Below are 11,992 nucleotides of genomic sequence, written 5' to 3'. Positions count from 1 at the left end.
AACCAAAGTGCTATTGCCATGACAGGAAATCCAGTACAGCACTCCATGACAAAGCACATCAGTATCATATACCACTTCATCAGAGAACATGTGATGGAAGGAACAGTGGAACTTCACTTTGTGCCTACAGATCAGCAGTTAGCAGATATCTTCACCAAGCCCCTAGCTGAAGCAACATTTACAAGACTTGTAAATGAATTAGGGATGATCTCTGGTCCTCTCTAAACTCTGCTATATTGCATTAGAATGTATCTGCTGTTAATTGCCACAACAAGCATGTTTTATAATTGCATCTGTTATTCTCTGATTCAATCTCTGATGGTTATGCTCTGTATGACAAACACTGATATTTATACTCTGACCTGACAAACTCTGATTACATGAAATATTAACTGATAAGTGTCATTCCTGTGAAGAATATGTTGCAAACTTTTGAATTCAGTCATGAACATCTCTAAAGTCTGATATTTGTGAGTTTACATATGTGGAAATCTATCTGACACATAACATGATCTAAATCTTTCACTTAGACTGCCTTACTTCTTAAATATTAGATACGTAATCAGTATGGAATTTGTTTTACTCCCTTTATGAGCTCAGAGTTTAATAAATCTTAAATATGGATCAATAAAGTTTGTTTCTTCTCTTACACAAAAAAAAGGAAGTTTATACTCTGATCCATTCAAAAGATCAGTGTCTTATTAAAGAGAAGAAAGTTTATACTCTGATCCATGTTATGATAAACTCGGCCTATGAAGTGTTTAGATCATCTTCTGATAATCTGACTCATTCTTATGTTCTTAAGAATTTTGTCAGTCTCTGTGACATTGGAGGAATCATGTAAACACACACTTTACACTCATATTTGTGAATAACAAATTTTGTGACAACGAGTAATGTCTGACTATATTCAAATAGCTATTTGCAAACTCTAAGGAAATTTGTTGATAAAACCCCAAATTGCTTTCATTTATCAGCACAATATTTTTTGTTAACACTTGGTTTGTCACATAGTCTGATATTTGTTTAAACTCTGGTCAAATGGTCAAGTCTTTGATCAGCGTCAGAGTTTAAATTAAATAATATTTGGTCGAGTAAATATTAGTTTTAATTGTCAAACGGTACAAAATCCATTTGAATTTCTGAGTGGAGAAAAACACGGTAAATAATTGTGTTTTTCTCAGAAATTGTTACACGCTTGCACGATTCACACGCCACTAATAATTACCGCTCCACCCACTCTTTGTTACCGTTAGTAAATTGCCATGTGTCCCACTACATCTTTTAGTCAGTATATCGTGCATATACATATATATATCAGTTTTAAAAAGTTTTTAACTTTTTACACACGATTTTTACTGCTTCTCTCTCTCTCACACTTCTATCTTCATTCTCTATTACGCATTTCATCAAACACCTTACATACACTATCTTAAACTCTTGTTTTCTTTCAGAACAATGTCGACAACAGCATTTGAGTTCGATGGGGCTAAATTTGTCACCAATAATTATGCTGCCATACTCGACAATGATGAAGCCCCTAAGGAGTTTCATCTGATACAGGATTTTCTGGCTCACAGCGAACTGATGTATGCTCTGACTCAACAAGAGTGTATTTCTCCTTCACAGGTCCTCACATTCTGGAGGACAGCTCGTTATGATGATGGAGGTGATCATGGCTCTCCATCCTTGACCTGTGATTATGAGGGTCAAGAGTACTTTGTCTCACCGGCGACTGTTAGGAAGGCTCTTCATCTTTCTGAACATAACAAGTTCGATTCTTCAGTCCCCACTCAAACTCTGAGGGACATGATGACTTTCTTTGGCTACGCAGCAAGTACTGATAAGATGGGGGAACTCAAGCGTCCACATCTCTACAAGGATTGGAGCTTCTTTTATGATTGCATCACTAGAGCCTTCGGCAACAAGTGTAGCAACTTTGATGCCATTCCTATCTTCAGTCAGGAAATTGGGTATTCTCTGATCCACAATCTTAAGTTTGATTATGCTACTTCAATTTTGAGATTTATTGGAGATAGGAGACAAGAGAATATGAACATTGTGTATTATGCTAGATTCTGTCAGCTTATATTCTCTTATTGCTTTCCTGATGTTCCTATGCCTGAAACTGGTAATGAACTGCCCTTTAGAATAACCAAACGTGCATTCACTGATCTTATTAAAAAGGACAGCAAGAAACCCAATGTACCAGTATTTGCTGTTCCTGTCACAGTTCTGGATAAATTAAGGGTTGCCATACCAGATAAATATGAACCTTTATTCTCTGATGAGAATGTACCACATCCTCCCTCCTCATCTGCTCAACCAGTTGTTGAACCAACCTCTGTACTTTCTCCACAAGGGCCAGTTGTAAAATCTGACCAAGCCTTACCCTCTGGTTCTTCCCAAAAAGGGCCAGTTGTAACAACTTCACCTAAGAGAGTACTCAGATCTTCAAAATCTCCAACCAGACCATATCCTCCTCCCAGGAAGAGAAGATTTCTGCAGAAGATCTCAGACTCTGATTCTGATGAAGCACCTCAACTCCCTCCACCAGTTAAGAAACAGAGAAAGAAAGTCAAGCCTACAAACATCACTGATCTGACTGTTGAGCCACCTCAGTCAGAAGATCCTAACCAGGCCTTGATCCTATTCTCTGATCAACCACAAAGTGCAGATCCAGTAATGATTGAACCTCTCTCTGTAATGCCTCTTGATACTGCTGCAGCTGACATTCAAATGTCAGATACAAATCCTGATTTTCAAGGTCAATCAGAGGATGCTCAAAAAGAGGCTGTGTTGAAAATGATTCAAGATTCTCTGATCCAACCTGAAGCCAATGTTGCAGCTCCTGTTTAGGAGGTTTCTACAGCTGCAAATTCTGATGCAGCAACAGAAGCTCTGGCATCGCATACTCTGAGTATATTTGTTGATAATGATGATGATGATGCAACAGAGGTTCCATTCCTGTTCAGACTTCTGAAAGTCCAGTCTCAATCTCTGATCTAGTCAGAGACACTACACCAGCAAGAGTTGATTCTCCAGTTCTAGCACTGTCACCAGTCAGAGAATCTTCTCCTCTCAAGACTCCTACTCAATTTCTTACCTCTCCAATTCAACATCCAATGTCTGCATAGAGAAAAGTTTGTCACTTAACTTATTTCCAGAGGATGTGCAGAGCTCAACCTCCCTCTGTGGAAGACAGACTTACCTCCATTGAGGCCACTCAAAGATCAATGCAGCATACTCTGGCTGACTTGAGCTCCTCTGTAGCTCAGCTGGTTCAAGCTCTTACCTCTGATAATGTCAAAAAGGGGGAGAAAGTGCTTAAAGACAAATGCAAAGATGACTAGCCAATAACAAAGAAAAAGTCAGATGATGATGAAGAAGGAAATGAGGAGGCTACTGATGGAAACTCCAACAAGCAGTTGATACAGATCAGAGAAAGGAGTGATAAGGGTGCAAACTCTGATAAACTCAAAGAATCTCAACAGAAGCACTGGTCTATGGAAATGACTGTGTTAGGCCGAATTAACTCACTATATGAATTAATATAGTGGACACAATCAATAACAAAATACTCAAACAAGAGAATTATCAAAGTAAACTCTTATTCACAAAACTCAATAGGTTACAAAAACTCTCTTAGTGATTTTTAACTTATCACTAAGAGCTGCTGGGTTATATGAATAATATGCTCGACGTTCTAACTCTTATAGATTAAACCCTAAGCTGTGTTTATATACACAGCTACATGATATCTACTGATTGATTTACAATTATGTGCTTCCTAAAATAATCTAATCAGTAGCTATCCTTCTGCTGTCCTGATCTGCACAATCTTCCTTGATCTTTATCTTCCTTGTTTATCCAGATCTGCTAAACTCTGATCTTTGCTAAACTCTGATCCTGCTTGCAGTCGTCAAACTCTGATTTGCAGTTAAACTCTAAAATTTGCTTCTGCACAATAAACAAGTTAGATACCTGTGACATCATCAAATATGTAACAATCTCCCCCAACTTGTACATTAGACAGAATGAACATGTTATATATAAACTGAAGATGTCAAAAAATATCAAGGAAAAATGCATGAAATAATTAATTTACAGAACTAATTACAACTTACAGAACCAGCAGAACTATCTATCAACTCAACCTATATCCATAGCTTTCTCTGACAAACTGGTTGATCAGATTTTCTTCCTTCAGCTTTAAGGTCTGTATCATCTGGGCTTTGACATTTCTGAGCTCTTCAGTATCATCCCCAGTCTGATAGATAGCTGCTCTCAAGGCATTTACCTTGCTTCTTGCCATAGCATCTCCCGGCAGAATTACCCTTGGTCTGTTTGCATCATTATTATAACCCAAGATTCTGGTGTTTGCAATAGTCTCCATCACAGAGCTATTCTTCTCCATAAAGATTTCAGAACCATTATCTTGAGCTATTTTTGGAATATACTCTTCATCAGACTTTATCCCATAGAATCTTCTTTTCACATTTATAGTCCTCTTCATCAGATCAGACCATCTCTGAGTAGCTTCATTCTTGATTTCCAGCATGTAATGAAAGTGTTCAAGCTCCCTCAGAGATTTCAGCAATAGATCAGCTTCTGAGATTCTATAAACTCTGCCAGACTCCAGAAATATAGCAATCTTCTCCTTGTCTCCAGTACCATCATGAGTGTCCATGAGAATCTGCACTAATTCTACTTTGTCTAAGACCTTCTGAGTAACAGCTTCTCCCACCTTCTCAGTCAGAGGATATGGATCCCTGAAAGTGGTTGCTGAGCTTGTTTCTATCTTCTCCTTCTAGTAGCCCAGACCAGTAGTATCATAAGCTTCCTTTCCTCTGGTTCCATGAGTTTTGATCCTGGTAAGCATTGAGCTTTCCTTTTACAGATTTGTACCAAGGCTTCCAAATAGACTTTTCTTTTTCTGGTCTTGAGGTTTCCCAGATTTTGTCTTCAGCCATGAGTCCTTAGCTTCTTTAGTCTCAGGCTTTTCTTCTGTTGCTGGAACTTTAACTTGAGCACTGTCACAGGTTAAAGTTATATCAGAGATTGGCTTGACTTCATTCTTTCTGGATCTGATCAATCCAGCTTCTTCTTCTTCTATTTGTCCAGATACATTAGTGATTATGTTAGAATTCTTGCTTAGCTTTATCATCTTCTATGATGGAATCTCTGATGCAATCTTGACAATGGATTTCTTTTTCAAGGCTGGAACACTATCAACAGGTTTCTTTCCCTTATCCTTTGAATCAATCTCAGGTTGAGCTTGAGACCTGGTTTTTTGTCTGTTGATATCAGTATAGTTCACCTCAGTGATCACTATCCCTTTTTGCTTTGGTCTTTTCTGTTTCTGTGAGGGATCAGTGATTTGTTTCTGCTCATCAGACTTTGTCTTGCTGATCTTCATCTTCTCAGCAGCTAGTCTTTCTTCCTCAAGTCTGATAGATTCTATATCCACTCCTGGATTTTCCTTTTCAAATATCTTCCTTGTTACAGCTTCATCAATTGCTTGCAGAGAAGGAGATTTGTAGAACAAGGTGGTTTCTTTACCTCTGAACTTCAGAGTTTGACAGAACTTCTGAGACTCAGGATCTCCAGCTTCAATCAGCCTATCGGATTCAGAAATCAGATCTTCTTTCTTCTTTTCAACCTTAGAGTTCAAAACAGCAAGTTCTTTAGATATAACATCAGAAACCCTGACTGCTTCATTTATGCTCTGAACTTAAGACATAACAGTCATTTCCATAGACTTGTGCTTTTGTTGAGATTCTCTGGGTCTATCAGAGTTTGCACCCTTATTACTCCTTTCTTTGATCTGTACCAACTGCTTGTTGGAGTATTCATCAGTAGCAGCTTCCTTATTTTCTTTTTCATCATCATCTGACTTTTTCTTCATTAATGGCTGGTCATCTTTGCATTTGTCTTTAAGCAGTTTCTCCCCTTTTTTGACATTATAAGAGGTAAGAGCTTGAACCAGCAGAGCTACAGAGGAGCTCAAGTCATCCAGAGTATGTTGCATTGACTTTTGAGTAGCCTCAATAGAGGCAAGTCTGTCATCCACAGAGGGAGGTGTAGCTCTGCACATCCTCTGGAAGTATGTTAAGTGACAGACTTTTCTCTGTGCAGGCATGGAAGGTAGAAGTGGAGAACTTGGAACTGGAGTAGGAGTTTTGAGAGGAGAAGATTCTCTGACTGGTGACAGTGCTTGAACTGGAGAATCAACCCTAACTGGTGTAGTATCTCTGACTGGATCAGAGATTGAGACTGGAATATCAGAAGTCTGAACAGGAATGGAAGTGACTTTTGTTACATCATCATCATCATTATCATCAACAAAGATACTCAGAGTGTGAGATGCCAGAGCTTCTGTTGCTGCATCAGAATTTGCAGCTGTAGAAATCTCCTGAGCAGGAGCTGCAACATTAGCTTCAGGTTGGATCAGAGAGTCTTGAATCATTTTCAATACAGCCTCTGTTTGAGCATCTTCTGATTGACCTTGAAAATCAGGATTTGTGTCTGACACATGAAAATCAGCTGCAGTAGTGTCAAGAGGCATTGCAGAAAGAGGTTCAACCATTACTGGATCTGCAATTTGTGGTTGGTCAGAGAATAAGACCAAGGCCTGGTTAGGATCTTCTGACTGAGGTGTCTCAACAATCAGATCAGTTATGCTTGTAGGTTTGACCTTCTTTCTCTGTTTCTTAGCTGGTGGGGGAAGTTGAGGTGCTTCATCAGAATCAGAGTCTGATATCTTCTGCAAAAATCTTCTTTTCTTGGGAGGAGGAGATGGTTTGCTTGGAGATTTAGAAGATCTGAGTACTCTCTTAGGTGAAGTTGTTACAACTGGCCCTTTTTGGGAAGAACCAGAGGGTAAAGCTTGGTCAGATTTTACAACTGGCCCTTGTTGGGAAGGACCAGAAGTAGATTCAACAACTGTTTGAGCAGATGAGGAGGGAGGATTTGGTATATTCTCATCAGAGATAAGGGTCTATATTTATCTGGCATGGCAACCCTTAATTTATCCTGAACTGTGACAGAAATAGCAAATACTGGTACCTGGGGTTTCTTACTGTCCTTTTTAATAAGATCAGTGAATGGACGTTTGGTTATTCTAAAGGACAGTTCAGTATCAGTTTCAGGCATAAGAACATCAGGAAAGCAATAAGAGAATATAAGCTGACAGAATCTAGCATAATACACAATGTTCATATTCTCTTGCCTCATATCTCCAATAAATCTCAAAATGGAAGTAGCTTAATCAAACTTAAGATTATGGATCAGAGAATACCCAATTTGCGGACTGAAGATAGGAATGGCATCAAAGTTGCTACACTTGTTGCCGAAGGCTCTAGTGATGCAATCATAAAAGAAGCTCCACTCCTTGCAAAGATGTGGACGCTTGAGTTCCCCCATCTTATCAGTACTTGCTGCATAGCCAAAGAAGGTCATCATGTCCCTCAGAGTTTGAGTGGGGACTGAAGAATCGAACTTGTTGTGTTCAGGAAGATGAAGAGCCTTACTGACAGTCGCCGGTGAGACAAAGTACTCTTGACCCTCATAATCACAGGTCAAGGATGGAGAGCCATGATCACCTCCATCATCATAACGTGCTGTCCTCCATAATGTGAGGACCTGTGAAGGAGAAATAGACTCTGGTTGAGTCAGAGCATACATCAGCTCGCTGTGAGCCAGAAAATCCTGTATCAGATGAAACTCCTTGGGGGCTTCATCATTGTCAAGTATGGCAGCATAATTATTGGTGACAAATTTAGCCCCATCGAACTCAAATGCTGTTGTCGACATTTTTCTGAAAGAAAATAAGAGTTTGAGAGAGTGTATGTAAGGTGTTTGATGAAATGCGTAATAGAGAATGGAGAGAGAAGTGAGAGAGAGAGAGAGGTAGTAAAAAATCGTGTGTAAAAAAGTTAAAAACTTTTTAAAACTGATATATATATATATGTATATGCACGATTTACTGACGATATGATGTAGTGGGACACGTGGCAATGGACCAACGGTAACAAAGAGTGAGTGGAGCGGTAATTATTAGTGGCGTGTGAATCGTGCAAGCATGTAACAATTTCCGAGAAAAACACAATTATTTACCGTGTTTTTCTCCACTCAGGAATTCAAATGGGTTTTTTACCGTTTGACAATTAAAACTAATATTTACTCGACCAAATATTATTTAATTTAAACTCTGATGCTTATCAAAGGCTTGACCAGTTGACCAGAGTTTAAACAGATATCAGAATATGTGACAAACCGAGTGTTAACAGAAAATATTGTTCTGATAAATGATAGCAATTTGGAAATTTATCAACAAACTTCCTCAGAGTTTGCAAACAGCTATTTGAATATAGTCAGACAGTCCTCGGTGTCATAAAATTTGTTAATCACAAATGTGGAGTGTAAAGTGTGTGTTTACATGATTCCTTCAAAGTCACAGAGACTGACAAAATTCTTAAGAACATAAGAATGAGTCAGATTATCAGAAGATGATTTAAACACTTCATAGGCCGAGTTTATCATAACATGGATCAGAGTATAAACTTTCTTCTCTTTACTAATACACTAATCTTTTGAAAGGAAACTTCTCAGGGTAAGTGAGTTATAACCTTCATCAGATTAATATTTCTCAGTGTATTTCTCCAGTAATCAGAGAATGTGAAAAGTCTCCAAGAAAAATAAGATTTTTCTGATGCATTTTGATTAATACCAGCAGTGCACTTGGATCATTCCTTTCACAGATTATCTAAGATCTCAAAGGAGTACCTGAGAATAATAATAATTTTTTTTTGTAAGAGAAGAAACAAACTTTAGTGATCCATATTTAAGATTTATTAAAATCTGAGCTCATAAACGGAGTAAAGCAAATTCCACACTGATTACATATCTAATATTTAAGAAGTAAGGCAGTCTAAGTGAAAGATTTAGATCATGTTATGTGTCAGATGCCATCAGATAGATTTCCACATATGTAAAGTCACAAATATCAGACTTTAGAGATGTTCATGACTGAATTCATGATTGTGCAACATATTCTTCACAGGAATGACACTTATCAGTTAATATTTCATGTAATCAGAGTTTGTCCGGTCAGAGTATAAATATCAGTGTTTGTCATACAGAGCATAACCATCAGAGATTGAGTCAGAGAATAACAGATGCAGTTATAAAACATGATTGTGGTAGAGATAACAGCAGATACATTCTAATGCAATATAGCAGAGTTTAGAAAGGACCAGAGATCATCCCTAATTCATTTACTAGTCTTGTAAATGTTGCTTCAGCCAAAGGCTTGGTGAAGATATCTGCTAACTACTGATCTGTAGGCACAAGGTGAAGTTCCACTGTTCCTTCCATCACATATTCTCTGATGAAATGGTATCTGATACTGATGTGCTTGGTCATAGAATGTTGTACTGGATTTCCTGTCATGGCAATAGCACTTTGGTTATCATAATAAATAGGAATTTGAGTGAGAGATAACCCATAGTCCAACAGTTGATTTTTCATCCACAAAATCTGAGCACAACAGCTTCCTGCAGCAATATATTCTGCCTCTGCAGTGGATGTGGAGATAAATTTTTGTTTCTTACTGAACCAAGATACTAATCTGCCTCCAAGAAATTGACAGCTCCCACTTGTGCTTTTTCTGTCTATTTTGCATCCTGCAAAATCTGCATCAGAGTAACCAATCAGTGTAAAGTCTGATTCTCTGGGATACCAGAGTCCCATCTCAACTGTTCACTTGAGATATTTGAAAATCCTTTAGACTGCAACTAGGTGTGGTTCTCTTGGATCTGCTTGAAATCTTGCACAGAGACAGGTAGCAAACATGATATCACGTCTACTGGCAGTTAGATATAGAAGTCAGCCTATCATACCTCTGTAGTTAGTAATTTCTACTGATGCTCCAGTATCTTTATCTAACTTAGTGGCTGTTGCCATGGGAGTAATAGCAGCTGAGCTATCCTGCATACCAAATTTCTTTAGCAGATTTTTAGTATACTTGGACTGATTTATAAAGATGCCTTCATCAGTCTGCTTGACTTGTAGTCCCAGAAAATAGCTCATCTCTCCCATCATGCTCATCTGATATCTAGACTGCATAAGCTTTGAACAGAGTTTTGTCAATTGTACCTTTGTTGAAACCACTGTCCAAAAGAAATTGAGCTAGAGTTTCATACCATGCTCTTGGTGCTTGCTTTAGTCCATAGAGTGCTTTGTCTAGTCTGTAGACATGATCTGGAAATTTAGAGTCTACAAAACCTGGAGGTTGCTCAACATACACTTCTTCTTCCAGCTCCCCATTGAGAAATGCACTCTTTACATCCATCTGAAAAACTTTTAATTTCTTGTGTGCAGCATAGGCCAAGAAGATTCTGATGGCTTCTAATCTGGAAACTGGAGCAAAGGTCTCATCATAGTCAATTCCTTCCTGTTGTGAATATCCCTTAGCTACCAGTCTTGCTTTATTTCTGGTGATTATACCATCACTGTCTGTCTTGTTTCTGAACACCCAATTGGTACAACCTATTGATCTGTTCTTTGGTCTTGGTTCTAGTGTCCAGACTTTGTTTCTTTCAAATTCATTTAGCTCTTCTTGCATTGCTGTTACCCAGTCAGCATCTTGAAGAGCCTCTTCCACTTTCTTAGGTTCTGTCTGAGATAGGAATCAATAAAATAGACATTCATTTGATGTTGCAGTTCTGGTTTGTACTCCAGCATCTGGATCTCCAATTATCAGATCTGGTGTGTGAGACTTTGTGCACTTCCTTTCATGTGGCAGTTGACTTAGTTGACTTCTGGAATTTGATCCTCCCCCATGATCCATGCTATCTTCATGAGCAATCTGAGTTTCTGATGCTCCCCCTGAAGATGTGGTCTTATGATTTTCTGATGTAGAGTTATCAGAGTTTGATGAATCAGTATCAGAGTTTGCGTTTTCTGCTGAGTCTGCATTACTTTCACCCAGATGTTCATTGTGAAAATGCTCCCCCTCAACCTGTGCTTGAGGATGATGAGTTGGAGTGACATACTCTGATATTAGCTCAGAATCAGAGTTTATTGAGTCAGAGAATGCATCTTCATTTTCAAATCTCAGTTGCTCATGTTCATCAAAATCTTCCATCCCAGTTATTTTCTTATCATCAAAGGAGACATGGATGGATTCCTTCATTTGCTTTCAAATCAAATTTGGTCAACTGTTCAGGATGACTTTTGAGAACAAACATTTGCACCCAAATATATGGAAGTATTTGAGATTTGGTTTTCTGCCTTTGACCATCTCAAATGGTGTTTTTCCATGCTTATTTATCAGAGTTGCATTCTGTGTGAAGCAAGCAGTTTGCACAGCTTCAGCCCAGAATTAAGTTGGCAATTTAGCTTCTTCCAGCATGGTTCTAGCAGCTTCAATCAGAGTTCTGTTCTTTCTTTCTACAACACCATTTTGCTGAGGTGTTCCAGGTGCTGAAAATTCCTGCTTAATTCCATTTGCTTTACAGAACTCTTCCATCTTAGAATTCTTGACCTCAGTGCCATTATCACTCCTGATGATCTTTACTTCATCTTTAGAAATTTTGTCCAGTTGCTTGACATGCTCAATTAGAAGAGAAGATGTCTCATTCTTGCTGTGTAGAAAATATACCCAAGTATATCTGGTAAATTCATCAACAATGACCAGAGTATATCTTTTCTTTGCAATGGACATTATATTTACTGGTCCAAAAAGATTAACATGAAGCAGATGATAAGGCTTAAGAATTGAGGACTCAGTTTTACTTTTGAATGATGATTTCCTCTATTTTGCCTTCTGACAGGAGTCACAAAGTCCATCTGGAGTAAAAACTGATTTGGGTAGTCCTCTTACAAGATCTTTCTTCACTAACTCATTTATTTTGTTGAAGTTCAGGTGAGAGAGTTTCTTGTGCCAGTTCCAGCTTTCTTCAATACTAGCTCTGCCAAGTAGACAGAT

The 11,992-nt window shown here is 38.3% G+C and overlaps 1 protein-coding gene across 1 annotated transcript; it reads right to left on the bottom strand.

Annotated features, from left to right (window-relative positions):
- Nucleotides 1–9,888: 9,888 nt before the first annotated feature.
- LOC135147919 (uncharacterized) lies at nt 9,889–11,149 on the bottom strand. Its single transcript, XM_064081973.1, has 3 exons — nt 10,822–11,149; nt 10,349–10,677; nt 9,889–10,122 (listed from the first exon to the last, which is right to left on the bottom strand). The coding sequence occupies exons 1-3, from the start codon at nt 11,147–11,149 to the stop codon at nt 9,889–9,891; spliced, it is 891 nt and encodes a 296-aa protein (XP_063938043.1).
- Between the last annotated feature and the right edge of the window lie 843 nt (nt 11,150–11,992).

The sequence above is a fragment of the Daucus carota genome, chromosome 7 (assembly GCF_001625215.2).
Source record: "Daucus carota subsp. sativus chromosome 7, DH1 v3.0, whole genome shotgun sequence".
Lineage (NCBI taxonomy): Eukaryota > Viridiplantae > Streptophyta > Magnoliopsida > Apiales > Apiaceae > Daucus > Daucus carota.
Note: the sequence above shows the minus strand (reverse complement) of the source record. Positions and strands in the feature narration are given on the sequence as shown.